General features: G+C 38.8%; 1 protein-coding gene across 2 annotated transcripts; it reads right to left on the bottom strand.

The window, feature by feature from the left end:
* Positions 1-6,085: 6,085 nt before the first annotated feature.
* Positions 6,086-18,223, bottom strand: gsto1 (glutathione S-transferase omega 1). Of its 2 annotated transcripts, none has more exons than XM_020056516.2 (7): positions 17,908-17,976; positions 11,721-11,793; positions 11,317-11,425; positions 10,981-11,203; positions 9,170-9,271; positions 8,850-8,956; positions 6,086-6,613 (listed from the first exon to the last, which is right to left on the bottom strand). In XM_020056516.2, the coding sequence occupies exons 3-7, from the start codon at positions 11,373-11,375 to the stop codon at positions 6,463-6,465; spliced, it is 642 nt and encodes a 213-aa protein (XP_019912075.1). In that variant the 5' UTR covers positions 11,376-11,425; positions 11,721-11,793; positions 17,908-17,976; the 3' UTR covers positions 6,086-6,462.
* Between the last annotated feature and the right edge of the window lie 294 nt (positions 18,224-18,517).

Raw genomic sequence — 18,517 nt, 5'->3', positions numbered from 1 at the left:
AGTCTTAATGTTTTTTTTGTGTATAGTTATACTTCTTAGTTGCTATAGTTTTGTATATAGTTGGTTAGATTTTTTTGTATTAGTAATCATTTGTTATTGTTATATATTATTGTTATATTATAATGTGTGGGATTTGTATATAACTGTTTCCGGTTCTGTTTCTTAATAAATTGTTTTGGATTTTACCTTAGCCTTTTTTGTATCTAACACTTCACTGTGGGCAATGTGTAGGAGGTGAGACATTTAATTGAGGAAAATACGTTTTTACTGGTACACATGATCCTGTGTGAAGATGAATGTGACACATCAAACTTGTCTGACATCTTCCTAAAGCTGTTCTGGTTGGCCATGTACCACAGCAACATCAATGTCTTTGTCACAGGGACTGGTGGTGGGCCATGACTGTTCAGTGAAACTGTATTTAACTAAATATCAGGAATTTAAATATTACAGTTCTATCACTATCATTTCTTCTAACTTGAGCAACTGTAGTTAGACAGTGCTTTCAGGCTGAGTGAAGTTTAATCATCTTTCTAATCTTAAGAAGATTGTCAACTGCTTCAGTACAAAGGGTGCCTCCCAGCTGCCGTTTTCAGATTCCTCAACTAGTTGTCAAAACCTGGACTCATTGTTGGCCACTTCTTACAGTTTAATCATTCCTCTGTGGTTAATGAAGTGTGTTTGGGGTTTCCATTATTATGCAGAAGACCCATGATTTTCGACAGAGACCTAGCTTTCTGATTCTGGGGTTGACATTGCCCTCCAAAATACATCTGAATTTCTAGCTGCCATGCACCCAGTGCCAGAGGCAGCAAATCATTTCAAAAACATAAATGTGGGGAAGGTAAACTTTTTGAAGGTTTCAATTAGTTTTTTGGTGTAGCCAGGGGTTCTAATTGGTCTCATCTGTTCCACTGCATATTCAGGTGTGTTCTTGCAAATTGCAGTAAAGCATTCTTATGTTTTTTCTCAGAGGTTGGGTGCTCCTGAGTGTGGTATACAATCGCCTTTCATTGAATTTGCGATGGATGGTGTATATTGAAACTGTTGTACATTGATGGTCAGCTTGAGAGGGACTTTCTCCATCATTTGAACAATCCTTCTCTGCAATCTTCCATCCAGGCTGTTAACGTCTTGATACTACACTGCCCAAAATGAAGGGAACACTTAAATCACACATCAGGTCTCAATGAACAAAATATATTAAAGATCAAAATCTTTACTGTACACTGTGTAATTTGATGAGAACAAAATGATGTAACAATGGTCAATGGAAACCAAAATCACCAACCGATTGAGGGCTGGATTCAAATTCACATTGATAATCACAGGCTGTTCCAATTTCATTACAGCAACTCATAATGTAACTCAGTAGAGTGCTTGGCCCCCACATGCCTGTATGCACTCCTGACCACATCTGGGCGGGCTCCTGATGAGATGGCAAATGGTGTCCTGGGGGATCTCAGTGAGCTACTGGACAGTCTGTGGTGCTACTTGGTGGCGTTGGATGCACCAATACATACCAGAGGTCCTCAATTGGATTCAAGTCTGAAAAATGTGAGGGCTAGTCAATGGCATCAATGCCTTCATCGTCCAGGAACTGCCTACGCACTCTGGCCACAGGCCAGGCATTGTCCTGCACCAGGAGGGACCCAGGACTCACTGCACCAGCGTAATGTCTGACGATGGGTCTGAGGATTTCATCCTGGTACCTAACTGTAGTCCGGGACTGTTGGCTAGCACGTGGAAGTCTGTGCGACCCTCCAAGGATATGCCTCCCCAGACCATCACTGACCCACCACAAACCGATCATGCTGGATGATGTTGCAGGCAGCATAACTTCCACTCCGGCGTCTCCAGACTCTTTCATGTCTGTCACATGCACAGTGTGAATCTGTTGTCATCTGTGAAGAGAACGGGGCCCCAATGCCAGACCTGACAATTTTAGCGTTCTCTGGCGAATGCCAAACCAGCTGCGCGGTGCTGGGCTGTGAGTACAGGTCCCACTAGAGGACGTCGGGCCTTCATGCCACCCTTATGGAGTCTGTTGGTCAGAAACATGCACACCAGAAGCCCAATGGAAGTCATTTTGTAGGGCTCTGGCAGTGCTCCTCCTGTTTCTCCTTGCACAAAGGAGCAGATACCAGTCCTGCTGCTGGGTTGATGCCCTTCTATGGCCCTGTCCAGATCTCCTTGTGTAACGACCTGTCTCCTTGTATCTGCTCCAAGCTTCTCAGACTGTATTGGGAGACAAGGTTTCTAGATGAAATCTGTATAATTTCTTTGTAATGAGCTAAGCTTTTGTAAATTATTCCGATTTAGTTTTCACATGCAAACCTCAGAAATTAGAATGTGGATACCAAAATAGTTTTGAAATCCAGGTTTTCCAGAAGAAATATAGTATTATTTGACTAAAGTGCAAGGGTACCAATAGTTTTGGCCACAACTCTCAAATGTTAGCAAATGTCTGGACCAGTATAAATGAATGAATGTATAAAGGTCCATGAACACACAAACACCCCTTTGTTTATTAATATTAATAAACAAATCCAATACAATTCCCAAGTATTTACATACCACAGACATCACTGCACATCCATTTGTGACTGGGTTAATGCTGTCGTGGGATCAATCCTCACTGACTTGCATTGGACATGTTTGTTATACTGTACAGTCTACTAGAACTGCACCACAGTGTGGTTTAGCAGCTGCTCCATAGCTGACAAGAAGGCCATGCAAAAGGTGGTGAAAACCGGCTAGCACTTCACTGGTACCCAGCTTCCTGCCATCGCAGACCTCCGCCGCAAACGGTGTCTGCGCAGGGCGCGCATGATCATCAGGGACCCTTCACACCCATGCCAAAAACAGTTTGTCCTCCTACAATCAGGTGGGCGGTACAAGTCTCTTTGGTCACACCAGCAGGTTCAGGAACAGTCTTCCAATCCACTGTGACCCACCACTTACCATACCCCCCCACCTCTCAGGGACCTTGATGCACTACTCTCTTGTACTACTCTGACACTGTAAGTGCCTTGCAAAGCCAGATAATGGAGGTTTTCAGTGGTTACAGGTACATGTCTACCGTAGGAACCTCAACATTGCTATCCCTGCATTTCAGTTGCACATGCACTTTGCACATTCAATTTGCCTCTTTGCACATTTAGTATTGCCATTTTACTTGCATTTTTACAGTTGTTACACACACGTCTCCCTCAGGGTCCTTAATGCTGCTATCTCTGCGTCATGTTTGCTCATGCTACCCTACATTTGCACATCTTGTATGTCATTTAGAAATTGTAATTTGTACCCAAACAACTATTATCCCACTTGTAACATACACTATACCTAATACCTGTAAACTTTCTGCCCTCATCTGTTTGCCTTAATTGAACATTTAGTTTTGCCATTTGTACTGCATTCGCCTTCATTATAAATCTACACATTCCACTTGTAATATACATATACTTAATATTTGTAAATTGTCTGTCCTCTGTGTACATTTCTAGTAAGAGGTTTACTGCATTTTGTTGTACTGTACTTGTACTGTTCAATGACAAAGTTGAACCCAATCTAATCTAAATGCATGCAGTGCCATAAAATTATGGAAGTCAATGGAGAGGAGGCATTTTACAATGCTTTCTTTCTCAGGTTGTAATGATTGTAGTACTATACAGTCCCACTGTAATCATTTGGGTCACTTAGCTTTTTTTTTTGGTTCTATACTCAGTTTGGATTTTAAATCAAGCATTGACTTAAGTTACAGATTTGTATCAGTGTACTTTTGGCTATTTATATATTTAATGGTTTCACCATTTGTAAAGTACAATTCTTTTTATACATAGTCTATTTCAGGGCACGAAAAGCATTGGGACAAGTGGCTTAACCGTTTCTTAGATTAGATTTGTTTCTTCGCATACTTTAGAGACCAGTCACCAACCACCTTGCAAGTTCAGGGATTAATCTAGCCACCTTGCAGCTTAGCTTCATGCTGCACCTGAATCACTTTCTATGGCTACAAACACCATTGAAATAAACCTACACACACAGGCTTCTAGAATACACTTTGTAAGAACTTTCAATGGAGACATTTCATTTTCCTATTTTTAAGATTTTCCCTAAATATACTGTTTTTATAAATCTTGCTGATGGTTCAATGTACATAAAATGATTTTGATTTTGTCATTATACATGACCTAATTCATGAAATGCATAAAACTCAGTACTCTGAAGTTGTCCAAGAAAACAAAAACAAAATTTGTAGACAACCTCTTTGGCAATGAGCTCAAATAATTATACATACATGTAAACAATTTACTTCTGAAAAGTATATAAAAATACATGAGCTGACCTAACTTTAATTGAAACTGGAGATACGGTAAATGACAATCTTCAATGTGGTCCATGTAGAGTGACATAGAATAATAAGCAGCATCAATGATGAGCACTATTGATAGAATTAACTAACCAAAAGTATCTGTACTACATGACAGGACATCTAGTAGTGGAGATTAGGCAAATGACAGTCAGTTTGTCAGAGTTTTTCAGTAGAAGCAAGCATAGCATACAGGTGCAGGTCATATAATTAGAATATCATCAAAAAGTTGATTTATTTCAGTAATTCCATTCAAAAAGTGAAACTTGTATATTATATTCATTCATTACACACAGACTGATATATTTCAAATGTTTATTTCTTTTGTGATGATTATAACTGACAACTAATGCAAATCCCAAATTCAGTATCTCAGAAAATTAGAATATTACTTAAGAACAATACAAGAAAAGTATTTTTAGAAATGTTGGCCAACTGAAAAGTATGAACATGAAAAGTATGAGCATGTACAGCACTTAATACTTAGTTGGGGCTCGGAGTCGATCAGTCTGTGGCACTGCTCAGGTGTTATGAGAGCCCAGGTTGCTCTGATAGTGGCCTTCAGCTCTTCTGCATTGTTGGGTCTGGCGTATCACATCTTCCTCTTCACAATACCCCATAGATTTTCTATAGGGTTAAAGTCAGGCGAGTTTGCTGGCCAATTAAGAAGAGGGATACCATGGTCCTTAAACCAGGCACTGGTAGCTTTGGCACTGTGTGCAGGTGCCAAGTCCTGTTGGAAATGAAATCTGCATCTCCATAAAGTTGGCCAGCAGCAGAAAGCATGAAGTGCTCTAAAACATCCTGGTAGATGACTGGGTTGACCTTGGACCTCAGAAAACACAGTGGACCAACACCAGCAGATGACATGGCACCCCAAACCATCACTGACTGTGGAAACTTTACACTGGACTTCAAGCAACATGGATTCTGTGCCTCTCCTCTTTTCCTCCAGACTCTGGGACCTTGATTTCCAAAGGAAATGCAAAATGTACTTTCATCAGAGAACACAACTCAGCAGCAGTCCAGTCCTTTTTGTCTTTAGCCCAGGCAAGACGCTTCTGACTCTGTGTCTTGTTCATTGTTCAAGAGTGGCTTGACACAAGGAATGCGACAGCTGAAACCCATGTCTTGCAAACGTCTGTGCGTGGTGGTTCTTGAAGCACTGACTCCAGCTGCAGTCCACTCTTTGTGAATCTCCCCCACTTTTTTGAATGGGTTTTGTTTCACAATCCTCTCCAGGGTACGGTTGTCCCTATTGCTTGTAGACTTTTTTCTACCACATCTTTTCCTTCCCTTCGCCTCTCTATTAATGTGCTTGGACACAGAGCTCTGTGAACAGCCAGCCTCTTTAGCTATGACCTTTTGTGTCTTGCCCTCCTTGTGCAAGGTGTCAATGGTCGTCTTTTGGACAGCTGTCAAGTCAGCAGTCTTCCCCATGATTGTGTTGCCTACAGAACTAGACTGAGAGACCATTTAAAGGCCTTTGCAGGTGTTTGAGTTACTTAGCTGATTAGAGTGTAGCATCAGGTGTCTTTAATATTGAACCTTTTCACAATATTCTAATTTTCTGAGATACTGAATTTGGGGTTTTCATTAGTTGTCAGTTATAATCATCAAAATTAAAAGAAATGAACACTTGAAATATATCAGTCTGTGTAGAATGAATGTATACATTATACAAGTTTCACTTTTTGTATGGAATTACTGAAATAAATCAACTTTTTGATGATATTCTAATTATATGACCAGCACCTGTATATGAACCCATGACCCTCTATACGATTCCAGGTCCATCACTGTTTGTTCTGATATACCATTTGGACTGACCTACAGTCGAAACTCCACATTGTATTAGGTTCTTTAAAAACACAGGTAGTACGACCATACTGTAAATTCTCTAGTTTATGAAATCTAATCAAAGAAAATACATTGGCAATCTTTTTAAATTGAAATATAAAAGTTTCCTATGAGCTGCACAATTATATTATTTACAACTGTAAATAATGGCCAGATAAAGGAACATAAAAAAAGAAATCTGTAATCAGCAAACTGGACGGTCAAGGGGCTAAGTGTTACATCCGCCATATCTACAGGCCATAGTCAAAATCGGGTTTCCCTTCAAAGTAGCTCTTCCCAAAGGCCTTGTGTGTCTCAATGGGGTGCATGGTGGCTTTGACGGACTGATCCTCTGACATGCGCTCTGTCCACTTCTTCAGCTCAGGGGTACTATCCAGACAGCTGTGAATGAGAGAGGGACAATCCTTTCAATAGACTTTTGGGAAGACTAATAATTAAGTGTACTTTTTAAAATGCTGTAGCACTTTGCATTGTAAAGTTATGGTCAACCAGCTAACAAAAGCTGTAAAATCAGTTTTAGGATATACAAACCTGATTCCAAAAAAGTTGGGACACTGTACAATTGTGAATAAAAACAGAATGCAATGATGTGGAAGTTGTGGAATTTCAGAATACAACATAGATGACATATCAAATGTTTAAACTGAGAAAATGTTTCACTTTAAGGGAAAAATAAGTTGATTTAAATTTCATGGCATCTCAAAAAAGTTGGGACAAGGCCATGTGTGGCATCCCCTCTTCTTTTTATAACAGACTGCAAACGTCTGGGGACTGAGGAGACAAGTTGCTCAAGTTTATGAATAGGAATGTTGTCCCAATCTTGTCTAATACAGGCTTCTAGTTGCTCAACTGTCTTAGGTCTTCTTTGTCGCACCTTCCTCTTTATGATGCGCCAAATGTTTTCTATGGGTGAAAGATCTGGACTGCGTTCACCGACAATGTTTTCTGGAAGTATTCCTGAGCCCATGTTGTGATTTCCATTACAGTATCATTCCTGTATGTGATGCAATGCCATCTGAGGGCCCGAAGATCACGGGAATCCAGTATGGTTTTCCGGCCTTGACCCTTACGCACAGAGATTGTTCCAGATTCTCTGAATCTTTGGATGATAATTATGCACTGTAGATGATGATGACTTCAAACTCTTTGCAATTTTTCTCTGAGAAACTCCTTTCTGATATTGCTCCACTATTTTTCGCCGCAGAATTAGGGGAATTGGTGATCCTCTGCCCATCTTGACTTCTGAGATACACTGCCACTCTGAGAGGCTCTTTTTATACCCAATTGACATAATAAGTAGCAAATTGGTCCTCCAGCTGTTCCTTATCTGTACGTTTAACTTTTCCGGCCTCTTATTGCTACCTGTCCCAACTTTTTTGGAATGTGTAGCTCTCATGAAATCCAAAATGAGCCAATATTTGGCATGACATTACAAAATGTCTCACTTTCAACATTCGATATGTTATCTATATTCTATTGTGAATTAAATATAAGTTAATGAGATTTGTAAATTATTCCATTCCTTTTTTACTCACAATTTGTACAGTGTCACAAATATTTTGGAATCGGGTTTGTATTTTCTAAATTAAAAAGAAGCAATTAGATGGCCCAATGACTTTGATACATTATACCTACAGCATTCTTTCCCAATCCTGGTCCCAAGGGGTGCATGTTTTTGGTTTTGCCCTAGCACTCACACATCTAATTCAAATGTTGCATTTATATGAGTGCTAGTTTTAATAGTTAATTGGCCATTCGTGGCTAACGTTTCTTACTAAGTTTACCTACACCACAAATAGCGACTATGTATTGCGTTTGCCACTGGCCATTTTAACAGCGTATTAGCCAGTAATAAGCTTTAGCAGTATCTACTAACTTACTGGAGTAGTCATAAGAATTGAGCAATTGCTTGCGAGTCTGCCAAAGCTATTTAATTTCATGGCATAAGAACATACTTTTTTCTTTAATTTGTGAATGACATTTATACAATAACTATCAATGAAGGCAACGATAACTAACCTTTTCATCAAGTAAAAAGATGAGAGAATCGTAAGAATCTACTAGAAATAATTAATAAATGTTGTTGCTCTCAATAGTTTCAAACTTAGGTCTTCCACATGAGAGGCACTGTCTTTAACCACTACGCCACGGCATTACACATTTCCGCAGTCGTTAGACTACATTGAGGATTGTGTTAAACTGACTAATGTTTCTTATTAAGTTTATTTCCGCCACAAATAGCGTCTATGAACTGTGTTGCTTTTGCCACTGGCCGTTTTAACAGCTTATTAGCCAGTAATAGGCTTACTGGTATCTACTAACTTCCTAGGAATAATAAAAAAAAAATTGCAATTGCTAGAGAGACTGAAGATAAACTATTCCACACCAGAAACAGTCACAACATAACCATATAGTTTTAGCCAGCAAAGTCTTTGTCAATATGGAATAATTCACAATGCGTACTTCCGCTTCGCCTGCGATGAGACACGATCTCGGGACCTATAGTTCACAAGTCCACTTGTCTAACCACTATGTTATTTAACAAGGGATAGTCAATCAGTCAGTCGGCTCCGCGGTCCGGCAAAAAAATAGGAAAATATGCAGAATGGATACATACTGCTTCAATCCGAACATCTCCAGCCTCTCAAACCATGGCCACATCATGTAATCGATCATTGTGATTGCATCTCCACCAAAGAACTGGGTCTTCTTATTGACAAGTTCCTGAAAAAGTACAGAATTGTAAAGACATTTATTCTCATTTCAAAAATCATTCTTCATAAAATGATTCATGACACACCCTTGTCATGAATCAACATTAAATGTCATACTCTACAAAGAAAAATCTATTTACAGCGTACATTTCACTACATTTACATGTCAACAACATAGACAACTAAAACAGTAGTAATGTCATTAATGCCTGGAATAACTTACTTTGTTCAACCAGACAAATTTATTTTCCAGCTCCTCTTCCAGTACTGAAATGTCTTCTCCTTTATTTTTCCCTGTTGGTATCTTGTAGAATAACTGTATCATCTGTACAAAGATATTCAACATTCACAATAGGGTCACTTTATTTGCAATCCAAACTGTACCGTGGGTAAAAGATGCTAAGTCTATAGGATCTAAGCAGGTCAATAGAGGAGATATAATAAAAACAAAGGTGCCATTTGCTATGCATATCTTTAATTGTTGTGTAGGGACAATGGCTATTTAAGCAATAAGGAATGAGGGGTGTGGTATATGGCCAATATACCACAGTAAAGAGCTGTTCTTATAAACAATCCATTGCGGAGTGCATGGACACAGCACCTAACCGCTGACAAACCCCAGAGATGCCTTACTGCTTTTATAATCCCATTAATTTTATAAACCCCCAATGCAATTAGAGCCATAAAAGGTTGTGATGTTATACCCATTATATACTGTCACATACCACCGCTATCAGCCAATAAGTATTGACGATTCAAAACACCCAGTTTATAAAACTTCCTAGATCATGATTTGCTGTGAACACAGTAAGTGGTAGCAAGTTTAGAAATTAGGGTTGTGCCAAATTCTGAAACACGCTGCTCAAAAAAAAATGAAGGGAACACAATCATCACAGTATAACACCAAGTCAGTTAAATTTTAGGGATATCAATCTGTCCAGTTAGGAAGCATAAGTGATTGTGAATCAATGTCATGTTTTGGTGCACATGAGTGACAACAGGTGCACTGGAGAAGCAACTGATCACTACTGGTGGCATGAGGCGGTACCTGCAGCCCATTCAGGTTGCACAGGTAGTCCTGCTCCAGGATGGTACATCCATATGTGCCATCGCAAGAAGATTTGCTGTCTCCCAGTACAGTCTCAAGAGCATGGAGGAGATACCTGAAGATAAGCTTACTGCACTCATATGTATCTGTAATATTCAATAACTCCACCAATTGCTGCTAGTTCACACGTATATATTACTGCCATACTTGCCATATCTAAAATGTTCAAAAATAATACCCAGATTGCTGCTATATGAATAATAATACCCAGATTGCTGCTATATGAATAATAATACCCAGATTGCTGCTATATGAATAATAATACCCAGATTGCTGCTAGTTTACAATACTCTTTTAAACTGCTGCTAATGTAGTGTTATGGATATTGTTGTATATTTCTTCTTAATTAACTCTCACTACGTAGTTGTCGGGTACCATGTCACAAGAATGTCATTGTGCAGGATGACGGTGTGTGGTTCGGTGCATTTGACAAATAAACCTTGAAACTATCCGACTCCACCAAGTAGCAGCACTTACTGTCCAAGAGCTCACTGATGCTCTGATCCAGGTCTGGGAGGAGATCCCCCAGGACATCATCTGCTGTCTAATCAGGAGCATGCCCAGACGTTGTCAGGAATGCATACAGGCACATCGGGCCATAGTCACATTATGAGTTGCTGTGATAAAATTCATGCAAGTTGGAACAGCCTGTGATTTCAATTGTTTACTTTGATTTTAAGTGCAAGTTTGAATCCAGCCCCCAATCAGTTGGTGACTTTGGTTTCCATTGATCGTCGGTACATCATTTTGTTAACGATTTTGATCTTTAATATACGTTGTTCATCGAGACCCAATGTGTGATTTAAGTGTTCCCTTAATTATTTTGAGCTGTGTAGTTAACAGGCCACAGAATGGCAAAATAAATGAAATAATTTAATTCAGTAAAGAGCAACCCAATTACCCTAAAGACATGGAGCTGATCATACCTTAGAGTAATAGTCCAACAGCATTTTCTGCTGGGCCTTCTCAAAAGGATCAGCTGGAATCAGCTTTTTCTCTCCATAGACCTCATCTAGGTATTCACAGGTGATTAGAGACTCGTAGATCACCTGACCACTTGAAGTCTCCAGTGTCGGAACAAGACCCATAGGGTTCTTCTCAAAATACCAGTCTGGTTTGTCTTTCAAATGAATGTTGACAGTTTCATGCCTAAGACAACATTTCAAGTTTATTTGATATGAATAAAGTCTTGTGGAAAACACAAAGAGGGTAAAACATTAAAACACAATTAACACTGAAGTTTTGGCATATGATAGACTTACTTGATTCCTTTGGCATGAAGCACTAGCCTGGTTCTTTGGGCAAATGGGCAGAATCTCATACTGTAAAGCCTGATTTGACCTTTGGGTAATGGGCCGGGAGCACAGCTTCCTGTACAATAAAGTCAATTTCCACTTATTAAACCTCATAAAATACTTGTTTAATGGCAGTGGGTGGTAATTAGATATCCAGCATACTGCACTTTCTGCTAAATACAATTTCAAAAAACTAACAACAGACTTAAGAATGTTTTTAGGCAAGGGCACTCAACATGCTTGGTGCTGATACATGGTTGATGATATGCTTAAAGAAATGTATGCTTTGAGCTATAATGACTTTAGTGTAGCTGTAATTATTGATAATCTGTTGCTGAAAGCGCTACAGGTCCAAAACAAAATCACTCAACCCAATTTCTATATGTAGTATTGAATTCCGTGGTGATGGAGGAAGTTGCGGGGACTGCGTGCCACCCTGTCAAGCTGTGAAAACATATTGACAGACATATGGTTGTGAAGATGGAGAGAAGTATGATGAATCCCTTTGCTTTCTTGACATCACAACAGACCAACAAAGTCCCACTGACCCTGGTTTTCACACCTGCACTATTTCCCAGTTCTCTGGTCAAGTGTCAGATAGGACAGGTAAACTGCATTTGGCATAAAACAGAGCAGCATATAAAGCCCTGAAATGTACACAGAGAGAACATCTATATATTTTAAAAAACACATTTAAATTAATCTAAATATTTTTGCAACAAATTATCTTATTCATTTGAATCACAGTGAACAGTAAATTCAATTTTGAGCTACTCACTGATCATATATAGCAGATTTGTATTACACAATTAGTGTACTTTATATATATATATATAAAAAAAAAATCTCTTTGCATTGTAAAATAAATTATAAAAATGAACAAGGCATCTGCTTAAAAAAGATATCCCTATGTGCTGACAAATGGTTGAGGTTAGCTGAATTACACCAACTCTTCATATAAAAACATTCTTTAAGTTATGGTCAACCAGTTTACAAAAGCTGTAAAATCAAAATGTTAGGATATATTCTATATTTAAAAAAGCTATTAGATGGCACAGTGATTTCATACATTATAGCAGTGTTTCTCAACCCTGCTCCTGGGCGTCCCCCCGCCCTGCATGTTTTAGAACTCTCCCTGAGCTGTCACACTTGATTCAATTCATCAGCTCAGTCTTTCATGAGCTACATCAAGCATGTTAGGGCAAGGAGAGATCTAAAACATACAAGGCAGGGTGGCGTCCAGGAGCAAGGTTGAGAAACTGTGCATTATACCATACAGCAGTGTTTCCCAATCCTGGTCATTGGGACCCCAAGGGGTGCATGTTTTTGTTTTTGCCCTAGCACTCACACACCTGATTCAAACATTGCCCTACCACTTACACACATGATTGACAATCAACCTATCATCAACCTTTAAATTTGAATCAGGTGTGAGTGCTAGGACAAAATCATTTCTTTAGTGTAGAAACACTACACAAAAGAAATGTCTCACTAAAATTTTCTAAATTGTGTTGAACTTTTAGCAACCAGTAAATGAGTGAGGGAATATTTTTAAACACTGTGCAGCTTCAGTTCACCAAATGAAGTTCATTATACAATGCAATTTTGTATGCACCCAAACGTTTCATGCAAGTTCATGCTACCCTGCTTCCTCACACAGGATCCTTCATTAAATGTAGTATGAATACTGCCTCTCAAGTGCCTAGATACACATTTTGAATGTATTATATTTCCCATTTATCTTGCACAGCTCCCAAATAATCTCATACATCCAACCAAACCATAGATACAAGTTATGCTCACTATTCAAATACACTGTTTAACTCCACAAAGATCAAAAGAGACTATAAAAATGCATGTTTGACAGGGTAGAAGCAAGGAAAGTGTTTGATAGAATTTGAAATGCATTATCCATAATACCAGAAAAGATATATGGAGTCGGAGCATGACATTATTTTCAACTAAATTCTAACAAAAGGCCCTCAAGAAATAATTATTTAGTGTCTGTCCTCCAAAGTCACATAACAGGATTGACTGGTTCCTCCCTTAACTAGCACCAGTAGTAAGAATGACTCTGCAGAACTACAGGATTACTATGAAGATAGCCTCTTAAACCATGCCTGGTTAAGAGGCTAAGAGTCGCAAACTTTCCGTTCAAGGCAGATGATCTGGAAGTAATATATTCACAAAAAACACTATGCAAACGGTGCCTTCAAACTCAAAACTAAAGCAGGAAACACTTCCAACTTAATGAAGCACCTCAAAAACAGACATGGAGATTCATTTAAAAATTCAAGGAGTTTCAATTCACCTTACATTAACAACATATCCAAAGTATTATCCTTATCCTGAAATACCATTATTTTAGTTTGAGACAGCTGGCATTACTGTGTAGCCTAGCCAACTATGTTCGATATGACGTTTGCAACAATGGCTTAAAACCTCTTAAACCAGGCCTAGAATGTCGCTAGGAGGCCAAGGAGGCCAGACGAGACTGGAGGTGTGGCCACACGCGACTAGTAATGGCTAAAGGCTACCATAATGTAACCTTGGTTCGTAGTAGTAGGCTACCGTCCTCACCGTTCAGTCTGTGTCATCTGTCATCAAAATATAATGTTTGCTTTTTAAATAAATATTTCCAGACTAATGGTCTGTCACCATGTCAGTGAATTTTAACTACTGCTTGCACTCTGAGTAGAGGTGTGTGTTTGTGTGTGGCCTCTGCTGTTTTCTTACGGACATGGGATTTATTGTTATGTTTTAGTATTTTTACAATGGGTATCGAAAACCGTGGAATTTCACTGGTATTGGTATCGACTACTACATTTCTGGTATGGTGACATCCCCAGTGGTGTGGCAGTCTCAACCCCCAGATGTACCAAAAGATTTTAGCCTGACGGCACACCAAAATCTTTTTTTCAGAGAAGCATTTAAGCAGAGAAGATGTAATGGCTTTATTGACTTGATGTTATGAATATAGCACAGATCTTACAAAACCCAATTACATTTTTCCTCCATCTTTTGATATGTTGCAACCAGGGCTTGACATTAGCACCCACCAACCTGCCAAATGCAGGTAGAATTTGGCTGCGGTGTGTAACGCAGTCAGTCTTACTAGCCACTTTGGGGGGTGGCATTCTATATATATTTTTTTTTATTGCAGTCATCTCAAAAGACTTCTGAAATAATATACTCATTGCAATGTCAGTATCACTACAAGCAACAACCCTACAACTCCCATGAGCACTACCAGTGTTGGAGTCTGGTCCATTTGTGTTTCTCCTAATGCCTTTCGCTTGCACGCTAGTGACTGATAGTCATAGTCAACTTTAATCAAATAAAATATAATTTCCCAACAACAGAATTGTGGCTAGTGAAAATGCTGAGAGGCTGGTAACTTTGGAAAACCACTACCCACAGTTGCTGGGGAGCTAAAAAATGTATGTCAAGCACTGGTGGCAATCTAGGTAGGAACTATAAACTATAATCTAGTTTGAAGAACCACACTATACAGGCTGCTCTGGAAAAAGACTGGTTGTTTCTTATTTATCCATTATTCTGCCAAATAACTGTAATAAATGGACTGTTTTAGACTAGGCCTGAATTTGCTTTAGACTGTTCATGGATGCCACGGATAGAAGACGACCTAGGTCAGCATGCCCTGTTCTTAGAAGTGATTATGGCCACAACCGAAGAAGGACAGACACCAGGGGTAGCTCAGATCAGGAGGTCTGTTAACTCTGTCCTAGAACTATGGTTGCCATGACAGTGTAGTGTGCTATCTTGTTTTCCTATTATTATGACAACTTGTTTTTGTATGTATCTTATAGCATAAGTGAAAATATTTTTGGGAGCTGACACTGATGTTTTGGGGGTGTGTGTGCTCGAAACGCATGGGTAATCTTGTGAAAATTGATGGCATCATAGACACAGCATGTGGGATGCTCTGTGTAGCTATATTCAGAGTTTTCAGCACGACAATGACCCTAAGCACAAGGCCAAGTTGATCCTCCAGTGGTTACAGCAAAAAAAGGTCTAGGTTCTGGAGTGGCCATCACAGTCTCCTGACATTAATATCATTGAGCCACTCTGGGGAGATCTCAAACGTGCGGTTCATGCAAGACGACCAAACTTTGCATAACCTGGAGGCATTTTGCTAAGACGAATGGGCAGCTATATCACCTGCAGGGCCTCATAGACAACTATTACAAAAGACTGCATGCTATCATTGATGCTAAAGGGGGCAACACACAGTATTAAGAACTAAGGGTATGCAGACTTTTGAACAGGGGTCAGTTCATTATTTGTTGCCATGTTTTGTTTTTTGCCTGTTCACTCATGTTTTCTTTACAAATAGTACATACATTACCAATTCTCCAAGGGTATGCAAACCTTTGAGCACAACTGTATATGGGAAGCACTTGTAAACAACTGGGCATGGAGGAAAGGCTCGGTGCCTGTCAGTAGAGATCAAACAAAGCTTCAGACTTCATTAATCACCTGGTGATCATACACCTGAGTGATACATCTCTATGACAGAAGTGCTGGAGTTAAAACATGCATAAAATATGGTGGATCAAATGCTTGATTATGATGTGATATAAAAAACTCACGAGCATCTTACCCTCCACGCAAAGAGGCTCAAAAGCCCCTGGTTTTGAGAAAACATGACTCGAATGAAGGTGGGAAGAAATTGGAATCGTAAGAAAAAGCGAACATGGAAAAAACGGTGTTTGAACAAAGAAATTATAAGATTGGACGCAAAAATCCATTTAATGATTTTAGCATACATTTTTTTCCACAATTGAATCTTGTGAACTGTAGGTCCCGAGTTTGTATCTCCTTGCAGGCGAATTGAAGTACGCATTGTGAATTATTCCGTATTGATTAAAACTTTGCTGGCTAAAACCGAAACCTGAAATTGTATACGGTTATATTGCGACTGTTTCTGGCATAGAAAAGTTCATCTTGAGTCTTGCAAGAAGTTGCTCAATTCTTATGATTATTCCTAAGAAGTTAGTAGATACCAGTAAGCCTATTACTGGCTAATAAGCTGTTAAAACGGCCAGTGCAAAAGCTAACAGCTCAGACGCTATTTCTGGTGGAGGTAAACTTAATAAGAAATGTTAGTCAGTTTAACACAATGCTCAATAGTGTATAGTGACAGGTGAAATGCGTAAGGCCGTGGCATTGTGGTTAAAGACAGTGCCTCTCACGTGGAAGGCTCATATTGTGAATAACATTTATTTATTTTATTTCCACGATTCTCTCGTCATTTCACTTGATGAAAAAGTTAGTTATCATCACCTTTTTTTATAGTTATTGTATCAATGTCATTCACAAATGAAATAAAAAAGTATGTTGTTATGCCATGAAATAGCTTTGGCAGACTTGCTAGCAATTGCTCAATTCCCTATGACTATTCCAGCAAGTTAGTAGATACTGGTAAAGCTTATTACTGGCTAATAAGCTGTTAAAACGGCCAGTGGCAAAAGAGGATTTGTTTAGTATAGAGGCTATATAGAGGCTATAATTCAGAGCACTGTAGTGATTAGTAACACAGCCTTTCAAGTGGCCGACCTGGGTTCGACTCTCAAGAGGGCAATACTTTCTATTGTGGTCCGGCTGAACTAGGCTTTCCTGGTTTCCTGTTTTCATAAGACTGAATTTTGTTTTTCATACTATGAAATATTTCAGTAATGTTTTTCTTTTCTTACAGTCAATACATTTGAGCTGAATTTGGCTCCATAGCCTCGGCTTCATGAGTCCAATCACTACAGCACGTTTGTCTTTGTCATAGTGACTTTGCAAAAATCTGAATGAGGTCATGTGTTAAAACAAACAGCCAACCCTTTCTGAAGAAACCTTAGCCTTTTGTTTTTCATTAGAAAAATGTTGCTGCCAAGATGGCTGAAAATATCCTTTCGACCATGTATTGCAGTTCACAAATACATTTCATTATGTCCTTAAAAGAGTGTGTAAATGTTGATAAAACACTATTACCAGGTGAACCCCAGTTGAGTGAATGGGTGTTGTGTAGCTATTTTAGAAATTCGAAAGACATGCATCTGTAGAATAACTGAACTGAAATCCAGGTTGTTTTCTTTTTTGCTATAGTGAACAACTACCTTCTTTTTTTTTTTGCAAGCAATACCTTTCTTACTTGGTACCAGACTTCTGTCATTCTCACTTAAAACACATTTTAGCCTGAGTAACTGTGTCTTTGATTGTTTTACTACAGTACGATGCCGTGCCAAACGACTGGTCAAACGACAAGACTGGTAATTATTGGAAGGTTAGTCTAAGACTGGTACACAAACTAGATTAGATTAATTACATCGGTTAACATCCATACATACAGGATTACAATTTTCTTCGAATAATACTTTTTTTTAAAGCAACCTACAACTAAATGCCTTATCTATGTAGCTAATAAAGTAGCACTCCGCAGTCACTCATCGTAACACAACTGAGGTGTATGGTGTTGAGTATTGAGCTTACATTATATCCCTATGCCAACTGACATCCCAAACATATTTTAAATGTTATTTTTCTTACCTTTGGCCAAACATTTTTCAGAGGCCATGGCAGATCAACAATTTTGCGGCTACTGTCTTGAGTCTTTGACTGAAACAAACGAACGAATTAATGCACATATTCAAACGAAAACAAACACTTGTCTTGGTCCAGATGTTTGTAAAATAAATTCTTACCAACAAGTTATTCTCTCGTGCAAAGATATTTACGTTTCGCTCTCTATGTTGACCGATTCGGAGATTGTGGGTTTATATTTATGACTACGGACACTTATGCCGTATTCGTTCAAATCGTAAATGAATATACTTTGAAGAGAGTAATAATGAATGTCGTGCCAGTAGAACAAACTTTCTGGATCTGCGTCTTGTGAGCAACATTAAAGAAACACTTCCGGGTCACGAAAATCTGGAATTTTTCAAAATAAAAGAGACCAACGAATTGCTTAAAAACTGAGATAAATTGAGTTTATTAATTGTTTGAGAACATATACCTCTCAAAACATTGACAACAATTCAAATATGATCATATTTAAGAGTAATTTCGATAAAAAGTGGGTGTTAGTGGGTGTTAAAACACGTTCCAAGGGTAAAATTCAGACAATGCCAATGACAGAATATGGAATACATATTGC

This window comes from Esox lucius, chromosome 19, assembly GCF_011004845.1.
Source record: "Esox lucius isolate fEsoLuc1 chromosome 19, fEsoLuc1.pri, whole genome shotgun sequence".
NCBI lineage: Eukaryota > Metazoa > Chordata > Actinopteri > Esociformes > Esocidae > Esox > Esox lucius.
The sequence above is the reverse complement of the archived record's forward strand: the minus strand, read 5'-3'. Positions and strand labels throughout refer to the sequence as shown.

Bases quoted from the DNA above. Each gene is read 5' to 3' on its own strand.
- gsto1 (XM_020056516.2), bottom strand. From the start codon at position 11,375: ATGAGATTCTGCCCATTTGCCCAAAGAACCAGGCTAGTGCTTCATGCC. The intron at 9,272-10,980 runs GTATGATCAGCT...ATCTTTGTACAG, and splicing joins TGTTGGACTATTACTCTAAG to ATGATACAGTTATTCTACAA. The intron at 6,614-8,849 runs GTATGTATCCAT...TCTCATTCACAG, and splicing joins GAGATGTTCGGATTGAAGCA to CTGTCTGGATAGTACCCCTG.